This window comes from Hyperolius riggenbachi, chromosome 6, assembly GCF_040937935.1.
Source record: "Hyperolius riggenbachi isolate aHypRig1 chromosome 6, aHypRig1.pri, whole genome shotgun sequence".
Lineage (NCBI taxonomy): Eukaryota > Metazoa > Chordata > Amphibia > Anura > Hyperoliidae > Hyperolius > Hyperolius riggenbachi.
The window spans coordinates 289,422,497-289,445,322 of NC_090651.1; the positions used below are offsets into that span (position 1 = coordinate 289,422,497).

At 42.1% G+C, this 22,826-nt stretch overlaps 1 protein-coding gene across 2 annotated transcripts in view; it reads right to left on the reverse strand.

Annotated features, from left to right (window-relative positions):
- LOC137522789 (serine/threonine-protein kinase SBK1-like) overlaps nucleotides 1-22,826 on the reverse strand; it is a 71,624-nt gene that overhangs the window by 37,738 nt on the left and 11,060 nt on the right. Inside the window, exon 1 of one of the 2 annotated variants that reach the window (XM_068242876.1) lies at nucleotides 6,778-7,207. The exons of the other annotated variant lie outside the window; for it this stretch is intronic. Coding sequence (XP_068098977.1) covers nucleotides 6,778-6,850 — 73 coding nt within the window. The 5' untranslated portion in view covers nucleotides 6,851-7,207. Of the gene's footprint in view, nucleotides 1-6,777; nucleotides 7,208-22,826 lie in introns of those variants that run through there. 2 annotated transcript variants of the gene reach the window in all.

The following is a 22,826-nucleotide window of genomic DNA, read 5'->3' on the forward strand; positions in this document are numbered from 1 at the left end:
TTTCCAAGCACCTTAATTCTTCCATTACCTTGTTCTAGCCTGCCTAAAATATGCTTCCAACTAATCATTGATATCTAACTATTGATTACCTTTTCCTACTACACCTAAGGTCTAGCACACACAGGAAGGTTGTCATAGACCACTATGCTTACCTGTAATTCGGCCTAGTTGTGTGAGCTGCCATGCACGCTGCCTGTCGTGACCTTTTAAATGTTGCCCAAGATGCATACATGCAAGTGCAGCATGCCTTAGCTGTATGTATGCATATGAAGACCCTTGGAGTGAAAAACATTACATATGCGTGGACACTTGAGTCATTTGTGGGGTTACACCAAATTGCATAAAATGATCTCTTGAGCAGCAGTACGCTGCTGAAACTTCTGCATCTCCAGAGTAGCTATTTGCATCTGTCGGTTTTGACCAGCTTGCTTTATACGTGATATTTGATCTCCCATGTTTGACCTTAGTCTTAGCCTATTACTATGCCTCTGTGCTGCTTGACTTGACCTCTTGCCTGAATTCTGATTTAGCCTGTTTGGCTGTAGCCCAAATCTTCCCGTCTGAGTATCAACTAGCTTGATTGCCATCCCCCCTGATCTCAAGCCTGGATATTTTTCAACTCCATTCTTGTACCTGGCTACCTGTGTAGTTTGTGCTCAACATCACTGTTGGGGCAATACTGGGGGCTGTGACCTTATACTCAACCCAAACAAAGTATTCTGCTGACCACTAGGGACAGTACTTTACCCCTTTGGATTTTTTGAGTGAAAACAATAACTATGACTCCATGCCCTGGGAGAACCCACACCAACCACTGACATTAAGGTCAACAGATAGCCATCAATAAAATACAGATATTCAATTCTAATCCAATCAGAAATCTGATCAAATGATCAGATGGCCCAGAAGTCTTAACTAAATTCTACAGCAGACCAATCAAACAAACATATAAGTCAGGTTTTAAATAGTTGTTTAAAGACTAACCGCTCAAAACCTAAACATAAAATTTTATTAAATAAATAATATATAATGATATTGTGCAAGTGAACTGATAATGCATGAGCAATCAGAAACATTGCTCCTTTAAGATTTCACCAGCCTAATCCTGACTCTAATCCTCATCCCCTAGTCCTAATATTTAATTTAAATCTTTTATGGAATCCTGAAACTATGCTTGACTTGTAACTATTCCAAACACTATCTTAACCAAAAGTCTGATCATTTCAGACACCAACCTGCTCTAATCCAAATACCACCTAAAGTAAATAAGTTAAAACTCTATAATAGTATACCGGCCTTTTTGGTGTCAGCAGTATTGGAAGTGGAAGCACCAATATGCAGACTTATCAGTAGAATAACTCATAACATAGTACCAAAATGAATGCTCATTGTAGTTAATTGCTTCCTTCGGAGACAATAATGGCCTCAATTTACGGAGCTTTATTAAACACTTTATCAAACTTTTGATAATTTACCCCATGGGTAAAATCTAATTTTTAATTCATTAGGGTGTTATAGAGTTATCGAATGTTTTATCGATGAAATGATCAATAAATCTATAACACCTTAGTGAATTCAAAACTAGATTTTACCCATGAGGAAAATTATCAAACGTATGATAACGTGTTTGATAAAGCTCAGTGAATTGAGGCCAATTGGGAGCAAATCAAAGCTCTAGCTTGATGAATCACTTAGTAACTAAACTTAGTCACGTAGTGACGAACCCGGTAGGACAGAGCTTGGGACGGAGAGAGACGCTGAATACATGTGTTGGATTTTATATGCGCATTTTAATGGGAAATCTGTAAGTGCAGTTCTTTAATGTCTTTTAATGGAATATATGGTCTGTTTAAGGCAGAAGGCATCTAAGCAGTTTATGTTGAATTGTCTGGTTAAGGCTCCGGCCTGGTAGTCCGGTGAGCTGCTTTTACTATTGTGGTGGCTGGTGTCTGTGAGTGCTGCACGGAAATGCCGGGGATTTACAGCAAGTGTGGAGCACTGGGTGCATTGCATGTAAGACAGTATTACGTTATGTGCGCTTGTCTGTTTGTTATATGTCTATGAGGAGGACTACCAATGCGGTTCAAGGAGGGTTCACATTCTATGAATAAGCCTATCTGCTGATCCATCCTCTGGTCAGCCGCATGAGTTGGTGAGCGCAATCTATACTTTTGGTGGTGTAGTGGTGCTTGTGGATATAAGAAGTCAAGTGAAATACAGGAGTTTGGATTATTGCTGTAGTGTGATTATATGTTAATAGTATTAGGCTGCTTACACACTAAGACGTTACAGGCGCACGTTAGTGCGCCTGTAACGCTCCCCCAACGCACAGCAATGTAACACAAGTGGGCTGTTCACACAGCCCACGTTGCGTTACATGTAACGCTGCACGTTCTCCGGAAAGTGCAGCATGCTACGGCGTTACAGCGGCTATAGCCGCGTTAGACTGTTTGCACATGCTCAGTGGGGGGCGGAGAGGAGGCGGGGAGAGCCAGCTACAGTAGCCGCGCACATGGCTACTTAATATTCACTGCACTGGCGGCCGCTGATTGGCCAGCGGGACCACGTGATGCGGAGTGTCTCGCTCCGCATCACGTGGTCCCGCTGGCCAATCAGCGCCACTCTGGGAGACATTATAGGAATCGAGCCGCCTAACGCGGCTCACTCTACCGTCCTCACTTGCAGCACCATACGTTGTGTTAGGTGCACGTTATGCGACCTTAACGTAGCACCTAACGCAACGTCTTGGTGTGCAAGTAGCCTTAAACTATATACAGTTTTATCTCTTTCTGAAGACACTCAAGAGTCAAGAGACCACAGAGCTCAATATTGGGGTGAAGAGGTATAGAGACATGGTCACGGAGACTGAGCTGTAACTATACTCCCTATTTGTGGGAACATTATGGAATGGAACTTGGTATGAGATTATATCTCTGATCCTGTGGAATTTCAACATCTGTTGAGTGTTCTACTATTTACAAGAAAGCTCAATCTTGCCTCTGATAATTATAAGGCTGTATTTTCACTGACAGCTAACAAGAATCTCAGATATGGAGCCCTCATCAGCACAACGGGGCCCTCATTTGATTAACTTTGTATCCTATGTTTTCTCCTAGGTGATGCTTTTTCATCTTCTATTCAAAATAACTGTTCAGCAGGTCTGGCAAGAGGCCAGACCTGTGGACCACCAGCAGTGGGCCGCGGACTTAACTGAGCGGGATATGGATGTTTCCTTTTAAACAATACCAGTTGCTTGTCAGTCCTGCTGATCTTTGTGACTGCAGTAGTGGCTGAATCACACACCTCAAACAAGCATGCATCTAATCCAGTCTGACTTCAGTCAGAGCACCTGATCTGCATGCTTGTTGAGGGGCTGTGGCTAAAAGTATCAGAGACACAGGATCAGCAGGAGAGTCAGGCAACTGGTATTATTTTAAAAGGAAAAAGCCATATCCTTCTCAGTTTAGGTTCCCTTTAAAGGGGAACTGAAGAGAGGTGTATATGGAGGCTGTCAGGTTTATTTCCTTTTAGACAATACCAGTTGCCTGGCAGCCCTGCTGATCCTCTGCCTCTAATACTATTAGCCATAGCCCCTGAACAAGCATGCAGCAGATCAGGTGTTTCAGTGGTTCAGACTTATAAGTCTGATCTGACAAGACTAGCTGCATGCTTGTTTTTGGTTTTAATCAGATACTACTGCAGAGAAATAGACCAGCAGGGCTGCCAGGCAACTGGTATTGATTAAAAGGAAATAAACATGACAGCCTCCATATACCTCTCTCTTCAGTTCCCCTTTAAGTGATGCAGCTTGGTTCACCATGTGCGACAGAGTTTCAGAAGGTTGACAGACAGACACACCATACATTACACCCTCTGTCAGTCCTGCAAGTGTGTCTCTACAGTGGGACGGAAGTGGAGGGCCTGAAGTTCATGGCCTGGTGGTGTTCTAAACAGTCTTGCACAATCTGAACACTGAAGTGCTATGCGGAGATCACGTTACTCCCATTTCACAGATATTATTAGGGTGTTAAACATACCAACTGCTTGACAGACATCTGCTTTTACATAACAATATAATTACCTTGGTTTTTTCTCTTACATGCAAATTAATTTTGCACATGCTTTGCTACAGTCCACCCGCTATGGAATATACAGAACATGCAAATATATTGAACAATGCAACAGTTTTATAAGGGGAGGTGCAAATAAAGATTGAGGGCCCGTTTCCACTTGTGCGGTGCGAATTATTTGCGGAAAACGCAAAAACGAATTACTGCAAATTCGCGTAAGTTTTCGTGTTTTTTGTAAGTATGCAAATTTAACCATGTCAGTGCCTGTGTACTTTTACATTTATTTTAGGCGAAAATGTACGCGAATTTGCATGGAAAATTTGCATAGAAAAACGCATGCGAATTTCCTATTAATTTCATTGTATGCAAATCGCACACCGCCTTCCGGTGTGCGAATTCTGATGGCTCTGCTACGCAGATTTTTCCTGCACAGAAAAACGCTCTGTTTTCCTGACAAGTGGAAACAGGCTAATTAAGTGCAGAAAACGAATGCAGATTCGCGATAGTGGAAACGGGCCCTTACTGAATCAGTTCTTTAGATTAGCCAATCATTATTCAGTTGCTATAGGAAACCAGAAAAAGAAAGCTTCTGATTTGTTACTCTTAGTAACAGCTGCACTTTTGCTCATTTTTCTTCTTCTTTTTTGTTTGTTTTTGTTTTACCACCCTTTATCAATTCCCCCCAGACTAGTATTGTACCATGTTAGCCATCAGTCAAAGCAAGACTTTGTGAATCAGGATGATAACATGTATTGGCTAACTTAAACAAATAAGAGTAAGCTTTTAGCTGATAAGAATTCATCAAACTCAAATCCTTTGACCGGATTTGAATCTGATGAAGACTGACTAGCCAAAAGCGTACGCTTATGCTTTTAAAATATCCAATAAATGGTATAATTTCGATTCAAAAAGTCTTACTTTGACTCACAGAAGGAATCCATTTTAGTGCTTTTACAAACTTGCATTTATGAAGTTCAGTTGCTAAGGGTTACAAACACAGTAAATTAATTTTAAAGGGCCACTATAGTAAAATTTGTTTTACATAAAATGTACATTTTCCCAGTAAAATGCTGTATAAATTACGATTTTCCTATGCTGCCGCCACTTACAGTAGTTATTAAAAAGCTGACAGATCTGACTGGTTTTGGACTAGTCCATATCCCCACGGGTATACTCATTACAGTATTTACTTTATTGTTTACAAAATCCCTCCCTGGAAAAGGTGTATACAAAGATGTCAGCCAGCTCCCCTACTATTTTAGAAGTTGAATTGAGGAGCTGCAGTTCAGTAAGTGCTTTTATAAATAAAAACATACCTGAGAATCCGCTATGAAGAGATGGAATAGTCCAAAACCTGACAGATCTTTCAGACTTTCACTACCTACTGTAAGTGACAGCGAGATAGGAAAAGACATAGGAAAAGAACAAGTAATTTACAATGCATTTCACTCTGGGAGAAGTGTACATTTTATATGTATGTATTTGGAATTTTTCAATGTTGTGTTGTCCTTTTAAATCAATAAAAGCATCATGTAGCTTATTTGAAGTAGATGGTATTAGAATATAGAGATTTTTCGACGAAGGAAGAAAGTAGACCAAAAATGTGTGATTGTGAACTGATGAAAAAATCAGTGCGATGCAATAAGACTAGCGAGGTAAAAGTTGCAGTAACTGAGGTGGTTAAAAAGAAGTCATTTACAGCAAACCTGAAGCAAAAATAAACTTCTGAGATAATGAATTGTATGTGTAGTACAGCTAAGAAATAGAACATTAGTAGCAAAGAAAAGAGTCTCATATTGTTTTCCAGTACAGTAAGAGTTAAGAAACTTCAGTTGTTATTTATGCAAAAGAGCTTCACTGAGCTCTTCGACCCAACTTGGGTCGAAGACAGTCCTGTTTTCTGAAGCACTTATCAGCCAGGAAACAGTGAGAGACTGCTTGAGATAAGGTTTTACTGCAGGAAAGTTCAAAGGGTCATTAGCTCTGCTCTGTTTTATAGTTTAAAATACAGAGTGTAGTTTGTAAACTGTAAATATTAGAGAATAATTCAATGTTCTAATTTTTTTTTTAAAAAAAGCTATATAGAGACTCTTTTCTTTGCTACTAATGTTCTATTAATTATCCGTACTACACATACAATGCATTATATCATAAGTGTGTTTTCGCTTCAAGTTTGCTTTAAGTAGATGGTAAAGTATACAACAGAAGTCCTTACAACAGTTTTTTAAAAATGAGTATATGGGATGATATCAATATTTTCATTGTTCCTTCTTCTGCTGAAAATAAATATGCATAGATGAAGCTAATGTTATATATATATATTGTGGGACAAACATATAAGAATCCTTTTGAGTTAGTTTGTGAGAATATTAGGAGCATCCAGTTACCTTAGAAACATATTAAACTTTTGTTTGTTTTGTACACAAGCACATAAAGAAGCAACAACATCATCAAAACAGGAAGCAAAATAGTGACAATGGAGTGTATGTACTAAACTGTGCTAAACAAAAACACGTGAGTAGAGCAGAACGCAATGCATTACATGCAATATATAATGCTCTACTCATCATGCGTGAGACTTTACACAAGTAATTCAGCGTAACGCAGTTTAGGGAATACACCCCAATATATCAGATGTACTTGATGTATTTTATCTAGCGGTGCTAAGAATAACCACTCATTAGTGGTGTGAAATAGAAATACTCACCCCTAGGAATACCATCTTCAGCCTTGTCCAGGCTCACAGCAGTATGTGATATCTCCGGTGGTCCAGGGAACATGAGCAGCACTGTAACGCCTGAAATCAGTACTGAAAAAGGGATTCTAGAACTCGCTACCGCTGGTGTCCCTTAAGGGAAGCTGAACGTCCACCTTTCTCTAATCCCCAAATTGATGTAGTAAAGGCAGCAGAAAAGAGAGATCTGCCGAGTTAAAAGCAGCAGAAAGGTTAAGAGATGGATAAAAATAGAGCACAGAACTTGAGGCTTGGCTTTGTTGTGACAGTAGTGACCTAATGAAGGGAAGATTCTGTACAGTGAGCAGTGCACAAAGCAGTCACACCGTCAGTAATCCATTGTGCTTTATCAAAAAGCAGTTTCTACAGTCATTGCAGCAAAGACACTGAGTACTGTCCAGCATCTAGAGGAGGACTTATGTAGGAAGTTTAAAGTGCTAAAGTGAAAGATTATAGAAATGAGATGCCAGTTATGTTATATATAGCTCTTCTTTGTTTAAGAGTATTACTGAGATCTAATTAATGCCATGTCACACTCATTGTAATAGGATGCTCTGGCTGCTCTCTAGCCTTTCAGGCCACACAGTTACTGTTTGTCTTTCGGTAGTCTGGTGAGGGACTCAGTGTGGCCTCAGAGGAAAGCCTCTTTAGGTCACATGGGGTCAAACTCATTCCTACCACCACTAGAGGGCGCACTGGAGTGGTGAAGCAGAAGCAGAAGGCTGAGTCAGGGGCTAGATTAGAAGTATCTGAGAAACTACATTCAGATCCAGGCAGGGGAAGATTTAGGTGTTGTGCCTCCCAGGGCCGAGGCAGAGGCGAGATAGGCTCAAGCCTCAGGGCGCAGTGTAGGAGGGGGCACACAAGTCCGACAAGAGAAAAGCGCTATACAAATGTTCCGATTATTTGGATTACAGGGATGGAGGGGCGCTCTTTGGTGTCTCAGCCTTGGGTGCTGGAGGACCTTCTCCCGACTCTGGTACCCCATGAATGTGGTGCACACAGCCCTCCTGGACAGTAGTGTCAGACAGGATGTGGAGGGTGTATGGTGTCAGCAGAGGCGTAACTAGAGGGAAGCAGTCCATGTGACCGCAGGAGGGCCCATAGCAGTAAGGGGGCCCCATCTACTACTTCACCTCCTCTGATAAAGGGGTCTATCCTCAAGATCCATGTGTTTTTGTGGCTCCACTTGTTATGGATGTGGATGTTACACTTATTTTAGGACCCTTGCAAGATGGACTCCCAGAACCAGGCTGTGAGGGTCTCCACTCTCCAGGGTAGGCAAGGGAAAGAGTATGAATATTGGGGAGCCACATCAAAGTTTAGCTGGGGGGACCCATGATGTGTAGTTCTGGCCCTGGGTGTCAGGGCCCTAATGTCAGTCAGAGGGGCCCATTGGTATGTAAATAAGAGATTAAGTGTGTTTTGATTGAGAAAATCAACAAATCTGGTAGCCTCATCGGGCGTGCCATCCCAGGCAACTAACAAGTCGTCTACGTACCTGCCATACTGTCACAAGCCTCCTAGTGGCCGGACCGCACAATGCCTTCCAATCGGTTTCAGCACACAGACCATGCAATCTGTGGTCGCAATCAGTGCGCAGAAACCGCTGGGATTTTGGCAGCAGACTGACTAGAAGGGAGCCTGTGAGTTACGGTAATACAAATTACACACTATTTCAGGGTATAACTGCCACCACCTCTGTTACCATGGGACAGAGGAACCCACTGACTGGCTGACTCTAGACCTGCAAATAGAAAAGGGCTAAACACACTCTATTTTATCTAGCTATCAACAATAGTAGCGACTCTTCAGAAGCCAGGGTTCAGTTTTATGTTGCTGAATAATAGGTGTAGCCGAGCAAATAAATGACGTTAGCGTCATAATTAATATATACAGAGAAAATCATTAAAATCAACAATCATAGAAACATTAGTAGCGCAGTAAAAAAATGAAAAGGGAGAAAATACTTAAGTTCGTGGAAATATGTCCTTTCTGGGAAAACTTGTAAAGTTCCTTTGTTTCAGTTCAGGAGCAAAGTTCAGACAAGATGGCCGCAAACCACATGGTCCTCTGGCTAGCAGCAGCATGCTCTCGTGAAGATGGGATTTGGAGGACTTCCCCTCCCTGTATGCACCCTGGTTTTATGGAAGCTAGTTCTGGGGGTGGAAAAAAGCCAGCCCCCTCCGGTTCACAAACCAATCACAGTTCATTCCCTCTGAGAGAGATTTAGGTTTAAACTTATAAAACGCTGTAATTCAAAACTGATAAATCCAAACTTGAAATGACAAAAATACAGGGAGATCGGGAGCCCAATCTGGTGTATAATCATTTATGTAGAACCAACTTAGGAGCAAGTATGGTCCAAAAAAGATAGGTATCAGCCGCTCTATCCTACATTATATACTACATCTGTATACAACAGACCTAAAGCGTTTTTCCTGGCTCAAATAATTGGTCGACCCGCTCAACCAGACCACAGGTTAGACCTGTGGTTTGGATCCCTCCCTTAGGTCCCTCTAGTTATGTATTATTATTATTAAAACTTTTTATAAAAAAAAAAAACCTATAACCCCCCCCTCCCCCCCTTCCCCCCCCTCCCCCTCTTCCCCCCCCCCCCCTCCCATTGCTTTACTTTAATTCCTAAATAATTATTTGGGAGTAGCCCACACTATTAGATCCTGTTACATACTAGTCATGGGCGACACTCTCTATCTACACACAGTCACGCATCTTTAGGCTCAGGCTACACTTGTGTTACTCTGGTATACTTACATCTATACTATAGCTGAAACTCTTAGAAAGACCTATGGATTTTTGCTCTCCCTTAAACGGAAGTTTATACGGTGGGGTTTTACAAATCCCCCTCTCATATAGGCCTTGGAGCTACTGGGTTTCAAATGTCATTATCACTGTTCATTGTATATTATTATTATTATTTATTTATTTTTTACTATTTACAATTGTTTTAATTTACTTTCTAATGTCTACAATTATTTTATTATCATATTTTATGTAATATATTATATTATGTTCTTGCATGAGGTATCCTTTGAATATACTATTGCATCCATTCCCCTATTGATTTAGCTTCGGCATCCATTCCCCCTTTTATATATATAAACTTTTTTACAGGCAGCAAAGTTTCCCTGACAGGCACGCGCTCTCGGCGTAGGTCTGTCACCATGGTGACAGGCATACACTACATGGCCCCTCCACGTCTATACACCGCCCTCTCTCCTCCCCCTCGCTCTACAGATCAGAGCGCACGTCTACGTTATGACGTGCGCTCAGATACTACGTTCAGCCTCATAGGGGCGGGCGAGTTCAGATGCGTCCCAGATGCGAGGTGACGCTGCTCGCCCGGATAAGACCGCGCCCCCTTCCTCCTCCACCTTGGCCACGTAGGACCGGTGGCGAGATAGCCACGCCCCCGTACACTACCTCCCTGGATACTACTGGGGCTGGCTGGGAGCACATACGCCCACCGCCCCCGCCCCCTCAGCTAATTGACATCGCTATAACCTCCAGGCAGCCAGAGCAGCGGCGTTCATTAGGCGCCCAGGCTCACCAAAAGAACACTTCAGGTAAATTTTTGTTCCCCAGCATTTTTGGGATTCTTTTTTTGAATTGCTCGTAGTCACAAGGGGCTATACTAGACTTTTGCGCTTCCTTATAGGTCCTCTACCTATTATTTTACCCTCCTAGTCCACCCCTCATCCCTCTGATACTTACTTTTTCCCACCCATACTATTTTTTAGATTGGGTAGTCTCTCTACCGTTCCATCTAGAACCTTCTATATAGGTCCAGGTCCTTTTAATTCTTTGTGCAGCACTACCAATTTCATAATGATGAGACTACAGCTGCATACCTCCCTCTCCCTGTAGTCTTTTTATTATATTTTATCTTATGTTGTCAGCTCAGGGCAACACTTGTCCTTTTAGGTCTACTGGCCACCAGGGTACTTATGGTACATATGTGATACCCATCATCCATCTAGCCCGGTTAATGCCACTACCTACGTTAGGTATTTTATGCCTTTGTATGTTATATGTATTGATTTATATCATGCCTCTCAAAAATTCAGGCTCTTTTAGCCATATGTTCTTTCTGTACAAAATGTAAATCCTGAGCGCTGTTTGCAAATTGTTTTTATGTTCTTGTCTCAAGCACGTATATTTGACCTGATGAAGCGGCTACGTCCGTGAAACGCGTTGTCGATGTGCACAATAAATTTTGAACCTCCTTCTACACGGTTTGATTACTACTAAGAAGGTAGGCTATCTCTAGAGTTGTTAAAGCTGTGATATTAGTTACCACATACTTGCATACAAACCAGGGACGCTACCTAAAGTCCTCTCGATCCGACACGGGCGCCTCCAACTATTTCTAAAACTTATAAATGCCACATTTGTTCTGATAACAGATTAACATTCCTCAGATTATGACAATTCCTATGACATAAGATGTGATTAGAGTAGAGGGTCCAGTTCCTGAGAAGTTTAATAACTTGGTTGTAGAGTACCTCTTGCCCCTCAAGACTGGTATCAAAAGATTCAGCAAGACACTACAAACCCAATGATACAACTCTCATAACTATCCTAGATACTATATTCCGTAAATAGGCAAAAAATCATATACAGCATTCATTTACTCTCTGCTTCTGACTGAGTCAGGCAGTCTGGTGTCATGCTGAGTTTATCCTGTCTCTTCAAAAGGCAGTTTTGGGGGCTTTGGGGGCTTACTGCTGGAGCTTTCACACCTCAGTGTCACTGGCAAGGGACTCTTTTGATCCAGTTAATTAACCACACATGCCTTATCAGAAAGCATACTTGGCTCTCATGAAAAGAACTCTGCTAACACCTATGAAGACAACAGAGACCCCCAGGCTTGACTGCCTGGTATCCACAACATAAGATTCGGATCTGGCAAGTCAACAGCAATCGGTGCAGCAAACCGATTGCGATTGCGTTCTCTTTTCTCACGGCTCTTCCATGACACATACCACACAACATATCCACAAAAATGTTATCGTCACTAAACAGGTGTAATTCCTCCCACCAACCCATATACAGGTTGGTTAGCGAAGGGTAGAACTTAGCACCCATAGATGCTCCACGACGCTGTAAAAAATAATTAGAATCAAAAAGAAAATAGTTATGGGCAAGCAGGTACTGGATGGAAAGCCAGACGAAGGTCCGAAGGTCAGCTGAAAAGGCGATATACTTGGCCATATGGAAGTCTATGGAATGCAGGGCAAGATCATGAGGGATACATGAATGCTGTGCCTTCACATCAATTGTGATCCAACTGTATCCATCCCTCCACTGGAAGCCCTGGAGGCTACTCAACACATGTTTGGGAACCTGGGCATAGCCAGGCAACCATTTGACCAGGGACTGTAGGTGTCCATCAACCCAATCTCCCAGGCACTCCCCAGAGAGCCAATACCCGCCACAATAGGCCTACTCTCTGGTGGGAAGCCTGGCTTATGAATTTTAGAAAGGTGATGGAAAACCGGGACCACCGGTGCCTTTACTGCCAAGTACTCAGCTAACTTTTTAGAAAGAACACCCAAGCTTTCACCAAAAGACAAAAGGGTGAACAATTTATGTTGAAAATCTAATGTAGGATCCCTTGACAGGACAGAATAGGTGTCTAAATAACGCCAGAAACAAGCACGCAGCTAATCTTGTCAGATCTAACAATAATGTCAGAAACAACTAATCTGCTGCATGCTTGTTCAGGGTCTATCGCTAAAAGTATTAGAGACAGAGAATCAGCAGGACAGCCAGGCAACTGGTGGAGAGTTTAGCTTGTCTAATTCCCCGTCATCTGTGACTAAGCACAAGTTGTAATTTGATCCCTCAGCTGTGTCAGCTGGCTGCCTTGGCAGAGCAGCTAATTTGTAAATACAGGGTGTTAACCCTATGTCTGCTTCCATGAAAGTAGGAAGTAGACACACTGTATATTTATTGCAGGATTTGTATCAGCTGTAACAAATAATTGTTTTTCTTTAACTACTTAAGCCTATCTGGATGAACATTTTCGTCCAGATAGGCTGAGCTTGCTCCTGCCGGCCGCCACCGGCCGTTAGCCCAGCGATCAATGAATGGGATTATTTGATTCATTGATCGAAGTCCCCTGCAGAAAAACCGACAGCCTCTTAGAGGCTGCAGTTTTTCTGAGTTAAAAAAAGTTTCCGTCCTCATTCATGTTCCTGGAAGCATGATCGTACGCTTTCAGGACTTTTTGACTGTGGACATCTTGTGGCCAAATAGTAAAACTACACCCACATCCATTTTTTATTAAATAAATACATTATTTTACATTTAAAATTAGCTGTTTACCTCCCACACCGAAAATTACCCAAATACAAATTTTAATGAAAAAAAAAATTACAATAAAAAAAAAACATAAATAGTTCACTAAGGGTCTGAAATTTTTAAATATGCATGTCAAAGTAGTATAGTAATATAATTTTTTTTTAATTATGGGCTTGTAAATAGTGATGGATGCAAATTGAAAAAAATGCACCTTTATTTCCAAATAAAATATCAGCGCCATACATTGTGATAGGGACATCATTTAAAGGGTTCAATAAGCGGGACAAATGGGCAAATAAAATACATGGGTTTTAATTATGGTAGCATGTATTAATTTTAAACTATAATGGCCAAAAACTGAGCAATAATTATTTTTTTTCCATTTCTTTCTTAATATTCCTGTTAAAATGAATTTAGAATAAAATAATTCTTAGCAAAATGTATCACCAAAAGAAAGCCTAATTAGTGGCAGAAAAAACAAGATATAGACCAATCCATTGTAGTGAGTAGTGATAAAGTTATTGGCAAATGAATGGGTGGTGAAAGTTGCTCAGATGCAAAAAATGAACAACCCTGTGGGCTTAAGTGGTTAAAGTTATTATGCTGTTGCTTATCCTTTACAGCAGAGAGGAAGTTCTGAGTTCAAGTCCACTTTAACGAACAAGCACTGGGTAAGAGATTATTACCTGGAAATCTGCTTTACAATGTCTCTGGATATTTAAGTTCCCGTAAAAGCAACTCATTTGTTTATTCCCCGACTCTCCTGTCATGAGAAGCCAGCGATATATACGGGATGTACTGCAATTTACTAATTCTCTAGGGGCGTTTGTTCCATTATTCTACTTGGATAATGTTTCCAATTTAAGATTCCCTCATGAAGCTCTGTCAGGAGCTATTGTACTGAATGTAACTATTTTTACTCTGCCAGCTGTATCTGACTCTAAGAGCAAAAGTTCAGGTCAGGGTTGCTCTAGATGCTGGGTTTAGTAGACTTAGTGTAGTTCTCTGAATAATTTAGAATCCTTTCTACACCCTGGCCCTTATGCAATTGACTGTTTCTCCCGAGTGTTCTCCTACGAGAACATGTTTAATTTTCTCTTTAAAATACAAAAAAATCAAGTGAAAAAGTACAAAATGATTTAGAGTATGTCCTTATTTGTTGGTAGCTTCAAGGAAAGGTCCGAGGTCAGGAAAAAATAAAAATCTTATGCCCGAAGCCCCCTCTGGTGCAGATGCCAACCTCGCCAGGTCTGCATCTACTGTGCCTGCATGAGAGCCACCCGCGGTCGCAGTGACATCATCTGGAGTGTTTGCACCGGAGCAGTAGTTCTGTGTCTGCGTAGAACACTCCAGATGATGTCAGCGCAACCGCGAGTTTTCGGGCAGGCGCAGTAGATGCCGACCCTCAGGCCACCGACTGAAAGCGGAGCTGCGTTGAGGGACCAGGATGGCTGCCAGGGGCTGGAGAAAGCCCTGGGTATGTAGATTTGTTTTTTTATTTATCTTCCTTCTTTCTTTTAAAGGGAACCTAAAGCGAGGCTTCCATATTTATTTCCTTTTAAGCAATACCAGTTGCCTGGCAGCATTGCTGATCTATTTGGCTGCAATAGTGTCTTAGGGCTGGTTCACACTGCAAGAGCTTTTTATAATCGCTTGTGATTTTAAAAGCTTTTGCCAATGTGTGTGTTTTCACCTAAGCGATGAGATTTTATAAAAAAATCACCCATTAGCAAGAGCTTTACAAATCACTGGCAATAAAAAGCTTTTGCAGTGTGAACCAGCCCTTAATCACACACCTGAAACAAGCATGCACCTAATCCAGTCAGACTTCAGTCAGAGAGAACCTGATCTGCATTCTTGTTCAGGGTCTATGGTTAAAAGTGCTAAAGGCAAAGGATCAGTAGGACAGCCAGGCAATGTGCATTGTTTAAAAGGATATAAATAGGGCACCCTCTTTATCCCTCTTACTTAAGGTTCCCTTTAAAGCTAATGGGATCCCATATTTAAATAAATAAAAGTCAGATACTCACCTAAGGAGAGGGGAGGGTCCTAATGATCCTTCCCTCTCCTCTCCCGATGCGGCCGGTGCTGCGCTGGTTCCCCCGTTCACATCCCCCGCCAATGGTACTTCGGAAGTCTTCGGGAGCTGAGTCCTCCCGAAGATAGGTGGCTCCATACTGCGCATGCGCGAGTGCGTCATAGAGGGCGCTCGCGCGTGCGCAGTGTAGAGCGGCCCGTCTTCGGGTGTACTCGGGCTCCCGAAGCATTTCCGAAATCCTCCCTTCAGCCGGGAAACAGCGGTATTTGACCAAAACGATCGAATACCGATACGGGGAGCCAGCGCAACAGCGGGGACCGGTAGAGGAGAGGGAAAGCTCTATGGGACCCAGAGCCTCCCTCTCCTTAGGTGAGTATCTGACTTTTTTATTTAAATATGGGTTCCCATTCACTTTAAGGATCCTTTTACACTACTGCAGTGGGATTTGCGCATGGGAAAGAACCCTACTACATCGCACTAGACTAAAGCTTTCAAAGATATATAAGCAGCAGTGCTTTATTTACATACACCATAATGGCTGTTTAGAAGTTGTTGAAAAAGCTGTGAGCATTAGGTGAGGGGGGCAGTGTGATGAGTGAGTCTCCACTCATAAATCTGCCTCCACCACTCTAAAGCTGAATACTGACCTTGCTACAAAGGAAGATGGACTCCTTAACAACGAGTGTCTCCCATGATCCATCTTCCAGCCGGCGGGTATGCGTGACATCACGCAACGTTACATGAGGGACACGAACAAGACTTCAAACAATCGTGGTACTTTGCGCCTGAGTCATCAGGGATCTTAAAGATCCAATCCACCCGCGACGGTCGAGCTGCTAAACGACATTCGCCGGATCGTGCGCCTGTGCCCACATCGCAAGATCAAATGGAAGCGACCGCTTGTGGCTCTAAAAATCGCCACTTGTTGGGAAAATTGTTGGAAGAATCCCAAGGTGGGTATGGGCCTTAAGCAGAACTGCAGGATACAAGTGACAACTCTTAAGTTGCATCTCACACACATGTGCTGACACTAATGAAAACAAACATATTTAGACAAAGTTTTATTAAATGGGCATTGCATTTATTTTATAGATTAGTGTAGCAAAACCAAGGGTTATTGTTAAAGGACAAGCGAGATGACATGTGACATGATGAGATAGGCATGTGTATGTATATTGCCAAGCACATAAATGTGTACCTTTTTTTCTCTGCCTGAAAGAGTTAAAAATCAGTTATGCAAATGACAGTTTCTGTAAGGCCCCGTTTCCACTATCGCGAATCCGCATGCGTCTTGCGTATGCGGATTCGCATAGACAATATAAGTGAATGGGCCTGTTTCCACTTATGCGTCTGCGGGAGCGTTTTATTGTGCAGAGAAAATCTGCACGGAACACCCTGCAGAATTCGCCTGCGTGTGGAATGCAAGCGAATCGCACACAATGTATTTAATAGGGAAATCGCATGCGTTTTTTACGTGTTATTTTACGCGATTACGCATGCGATTACGCATAGGAACCAATGTAAATTAACACAGGCAGTGACATGGTTAAAAACGCATATAGCGTAACATATGCGAAATCGCATGCGTAATCGCGTAAAATAACGCGTAAAAAACGCACCTGCATGCGATTTCATCAGCGGTGGAATCCAGGCGATTCCGCACCGCAATAGTGGAAACGAGCCCTTAGGGTCTGGACTGGGTCAGAATATTGAGTTACCCTCACTGATAAGGAATTACAACCATTAAACACTTTCCTGGCAGTAAATGGCTTCTGAGAGCAGGAAAGAGATAAAAAGAATCAATAGTTCATAGATTGTAGCTCTGGCATATTTCAATGAATGTGTCATTGAGCAGAGACAATGAAACAGTAAAAACTTAAAAACTTGATTTAAATATAAAATAAAACTGCAGAATATCTACAAAAGTCATTTTTAGGAAAGGGAGGAAAGATACAATTGTATTTCTCATCAGTTTCTTTTCACTTCGGATGTCCTTTAATGTGCAATCTGGAGAACTGCTTTAAACCGTGCTTATAACTTTATGAAGCTACTGAACAAAAAGTGATAGACATGTATCCACCAGTCTTAACCTCAGAAAAATGGTGCCTGCAGTTTGCTATGACAACACTACTTCATAAACAGTTGCTAATACTCACCTTCTCACCTCTGACCTAATCATAGACGCTTACTAAGTGGATGGACTTGAAGATGATATGATCCCTCAGATAATTTCATTGCAGATGTCTGTGTGGGAGTAACAGCTGCAGATATACAAAGAATACTCCGTCTGGCAACTATCCCAACAATAGCAAAATATTCTTTCAAAAAGAGGTTGTGATGTCATGTTTATCAACAACACAGGTTCCCATAGTGCATTCTGGGACACATGTCTTAGTCATAGCTTATGATTCATAGCTGTAGCTTGCCCTGCATTACCGAAGCTGGATAATTTAACCCCTTTGCAAGGTCTCTATATCAAGCATGCATCGCTGATCTCCTCAGACATTTTCTCTTAAGCTTATTGTAAAATGAGTTTCGTTATTATAAGTGCAATAATAATGATTTAAACAAAGCAACATCAGTCAAGTCCTCTGTGGAACTTTGAAAATAAGATAAACAAAACAATGCCATCAGATAACAAAAATACACAAATATAAAATACAAAGCATACATACAAGCTAGTCAAGACTAGAGGAATAAAGGACAGAAATGACAGGCAATTAAATAATAGCAAAGTATCTCAATGCTGCAACCCAATTTATGCAATATCAGGGAGTCAACCAGCCACCACCCGTATCCACTAAAGTTGTGATAACAGTACAAGAAAGGAAAGGCACAGTGCAAAGCACGACATTTCGACCAGTGCGGTCTTTATAAAGTGCTTCAGGTAATGAAATAAGTAGTCCGTAGTTTATGTAAGGTGACACTGGACCTGATTTACTTCACAGAGGGAAAACACTGGAGAACTTTAGTGATCAAGAACACCTGGATCACATAATTACAGTAATAAAAGTCTGCAACCCGAGCTATAGTCCTAGAAGACCACACTGAGGACATTCTACAGCAAGATAGTATTTACCAAATTTTATTTTTAACCTCTTGAGGACCACAGGCTTACACCCCCCTAGTGACCAGGCGATTTTTTACAATTCGGCACTCCGCCGATTAAACGATTTATTCCTCAGAGCTTTCTGTTGGTGGTCTCTGATTGCTGCTGCAATTTGTTTTGGTTTTTTTATTAATTAAAAAAAGGCTTTTTTTAAATAAAATAACCAATTTTTTCCCCTTCCCCCCAAAATCCATTTCTTACAATCGCGTCTCATAGGCATCATCCTATAAAAGGGAACAGATTGTGAGCCACTCCAGGTGACAGCTAAGTGACAGGGCTGTCCCCTGTACAGCGCTGCGCTAGATCGCAGCGCTGTACAAATGTAAAAAGGCTTTTTTCTTTTCCTAACAGCCTTCCAGCTGGGATCGAGGGCTGGCAGGCTGATCATGGATCCCCGCACAGTTTGTTTGAGGGAGCTCACGCATAAGCGAGCGCATTGCGAGAGTCACACCATATGGCGCGACGGAGGAAAAAGGGAGCCACTCTGCGGCCGCCGTCCTGTGTTAGGTGGTCACAGAGTTGTTAAAGGTGGCATCTATTTTACTTTACAAAATAGTTAAAACATTTACAAGGGATATTTTTACTACTTTGTACAGCACCTATTGACTTGGGAAAGGTCATTATCTGCATGCTCTGTTTTCCTAAAGCCAGTTTTTTTTCTTCTTTTTTGCACTTAATAAATGTAACCGAGCTAAAACACAGTTGGTGATGCCTACCTTTTTGGGATTTACTGCTCTGTTTTGGAAAAATAAAATAGCACATAACCACCTTTCAGTGGCGTACCAATAGGAGTTGAAGAGGTCTTGACCGCACCGGAACTCTTGGGCCAGAGGGGTCTCGTAGGGCCCTCCCTCAACCACAGTATTAGCTCTTTATTTGTCCTGTTCTTGTAATAATCACTTTTTATAGATGCTTTGAATGATAATGATCATTAACAAGCAGTTCCCCATCCCTTTCTATTAGCACCTCTGACACTGTGGTTGTCCTTAGCAGGTTTTGGTGCGCCGTATAAATTGTTATGTATAGAGTGCTTGGGGGGGGGGCATGTAAAACTCACACCGGGGCCCTTAGCCCATAGCTCCTTACGCCACTGCCTCTTCTAATTAAATGTCAACCCCACAGCTTTGAAGGTAATAAGAGAGTGAAGAGAGTGAGTGGAGGGGCCTTATGATTGATATCTCAATGTCTGGTCACGTGCAACCCTTAATTCTGAAAGCTGGGATTGTTTTTATTGAAAGGGGGACAACCTTCTTTAAAAATAAACATTTTTTTATGTATAACAAAACTTTTCTCTGCTTTGAACACATAAAGACTGTTTTACCATAAGTTCAGTACCTTGGATAGCTACTGCTTTGTGGGTAACTGGACTATGTTCCCATGTGGTCACATCAAATAATAAGGGATGCAGGTGACTGTGCAGATCATGGTTGTTGCAAGTGTGTGACTCGGAAATTACCAAAGCCAAAAGATCAGCATGTCAGCCAGGCAACTAGTATTTTCAAAAAGGAATTAAAGGATTAAAGGACACCCAAGCTAAAGGGGAAAAGTTAAGCTTTACTTACCTGGGTATTTTTCCAGCCCCTTGCTGCAGTTCTGCTGCCTTCCAATCTGCCACTAGCATCTCCAAAAAATCCACAACTACAGTGGTGGTTTCTACGCATGCATGGGTGCATCTGCAAGCCTCTCTTGATAGCGCTCCTAAGGCAGGCAACATTCTGAGCTTGCACAGTTTAAGTCTTCGTGATGCTCACAGCCATGGGAGCGCGATCAAATAGAGGCAGTGGTCATGGGTTTCTGCAGAGTCATGTGCAGAAGGCCATGACCACAGTTATGGTCAGGGATCTTTCAGAGGGGCAAGTGGTGCACTGGAGGGCAGCAGAACAGAAGCAAGGGACCACATAGACTACTAGGAGCTGGGAGAAGTCCCAAGGAGGTAAAGCTTAACGTTTCAGCTCGGACGTCCTTTAAAGATGTCAGCCTTCATATCCCTCTTAGTTCAGGTATCATTTGATTTTTGATTTTTTTTTATTAAATTAACAAAATTATGAAAATGTTTTGCTACACCAACTAATACTGATTTTATTTAGATCTCAAGCTCAGGTATTTAAGAGCTGAGTTCTTTTACATTTCCTTTATGTCATATTGATCACTCGTATATGACACTAGCGCATTGCCCCCTCCATGGCAGCGGGACAGGACACATTTGACTATTCTCCAGTGTAGCCAGTTGTATTACTGTGTCCAGTTAGCGACCATAATTATAAAGATTAATGCTGACACATGCAGATAAGAGAGACAGAAAAGCACACTATAAGGTCTGGACAACAAATTATATAACTCTAGTAAATTCCAAGTCATGAGACCCAAAAGTACAACCACACTGGGAATCACCCAGTATGTGCATATAATTAAGGCACTGGTTAAAAAGGGAGCCAGATACAAAAAATATTGAAGTTATTGTTTAGTAAAATGGATATGCTAGGATATGCTGTGAAATATTGTTTACAGTACTGATATTCTACTATTACCCACTGTACAATGGCGGATCTAGTGGGGTGCAGGCATGGCTAGTGCCATAGGCACCACAGCACCATGGGGGCGCCATGCCTGCACCCCATGTTACCACCGCTGCCTCCCCTGCCTCCCGTCACACCTCAGATAAGTGGCAACTAAACGGGAGATCTGTGAAGTCCATATGTGAGAGAGCAGCACTTATGGCTGCAGATGCTCTTGGAGACCAGCAGGTGGCGATGTGTCCCAGCCCAGCCCCGGAAGATGCAGAGGTAGGAAGAGAGAGAAAGATGGAGTGCCTGGGAAATAAGAAAATATGGATTGCTAGCACTCCCCATGGATGAGAGAAGATTGTGAAAGGAACAGAATAGTGGACTGGAAACTAGAACTGCAGGATCAGCAAGGTCTGTTGTCTTTGGAGAAAGCAGGTTCTTGTAATACAGAGATTGAACTTGTATACTGACTGACACATGGCTGTGAGATGCAGAGCTAGTACATTTTAATGTCATATCTGGGAAGATACCTTACAACAATGTACAAGAGTCATCAACTCATCACATACAGCAGAATACCTGAAGAACAGATATTCAGTATATGTAAAAGGAAAGTTCTAAGTGGCTCAATGATGTGTATGTGTGTGCCTGTGTCTTTGTGTGTTTACAGTATGATTGTTGAGTGTGTACAGTGTGTGTGTGTGTTTCTCAGTGTACAATGTGTGTGTTTGTAAATTTATGTGTTTGTATCTTTGTGTACAGGGTGTGTTTGCGCTTTTGTGTTGTGAATGAACAGTATGTATGTATGTATGTATGTATTTGTGTGCGTATTTATATACAGTATGTAAGTTAGTGTCTGGTTGTGTACAGGGTGTGTGTGCGTTTGTGATTGTATAGTATGTTTGTCTGTGTATTTTTATATGTGAATTAGTGTATTTGTTTGTGTACAGGGTCTGTGTGTGTTTGTGTCTTCGTGAGTGTACTCTATGTGTGTGTGTGTGTGGCAGTTTATGTACATGTATTTATTTTAGCTTTACTTTTGGCAGGGGGTCTGCAAAAAATATATATACCCATATGATGTTTTAACAGTGGAAGGGAGTTCTGACGGGGTGGGGGGGTGCAATTTCAGTGTGTGCCATAGGTGCCTTATTACCCAGATACGCCTCTGCCACTGTAGCCTCTATTTTTATGTTTAATAAAATGAGCACCAGTAAAAGTGATAAACGATTGTTTAATTTACCAATATTGTACTACTTCATTCATATAGTAAAATATCTTTAATTCTTACCGATACTTGACTATAACCTAACTTCCCCCTACTCTCACAGAAACCCACCCCCCACCCCCGTTGGTGTCTAACCTTAACCTCCCCTAGTGGTGCCTAACCCTAAGACCCCCCCACCCCCCCAGGTGATGCCTAACCTTCAAAGTCCCTGGAGAGTGCCTACCCTTAAAGAGAACCCGAGGTGGGTTTGAAGAATATTATCTGCATACAGAGGATGGATCTGCCTATACAGCCCAGCCTCTGTTGCTATCCCAAACCCCCCTAAGATCCCCCTGCACTCTGCAATCCCTCATAAATCACAGCCACGCTGCTGACAAACAGCTTGTCAGAGCTGGCTGTGTTTATCTCTATAGTGTCAGTCTGCTGCTCTCCCCGCCTCCTGCAGAACTCCAGTCCCCGCCTGCATCCCTTCCCTCCCTGCCGATTGGAGGGAAGGGACGGGGCAGGGACCGGAGCTATGCAGGAGGCGGGGGAGCAGCTGAGACTGACACTATAGATGTAAACACAGCCTCACAGCACGGCTGTGATTTATGAGGGATTGCAGAGTGCAGGGGGACCTTAGGGGAGTTTGGGATAGCAACAGAGGCTGGGCTGCATGGGCAGATCCAGCCTCACTATGCAGATCACATTCTTTAAACACACCTCGGGTTCTCTTTAATCCCCCATTTTGTTTGTGTAGTATAAATAAGTACATTACTGTTTAAAGTTTTAATTAACATAGAATGAAAAAAATGATAAACGAGGAGTCAAAAGTTAAAA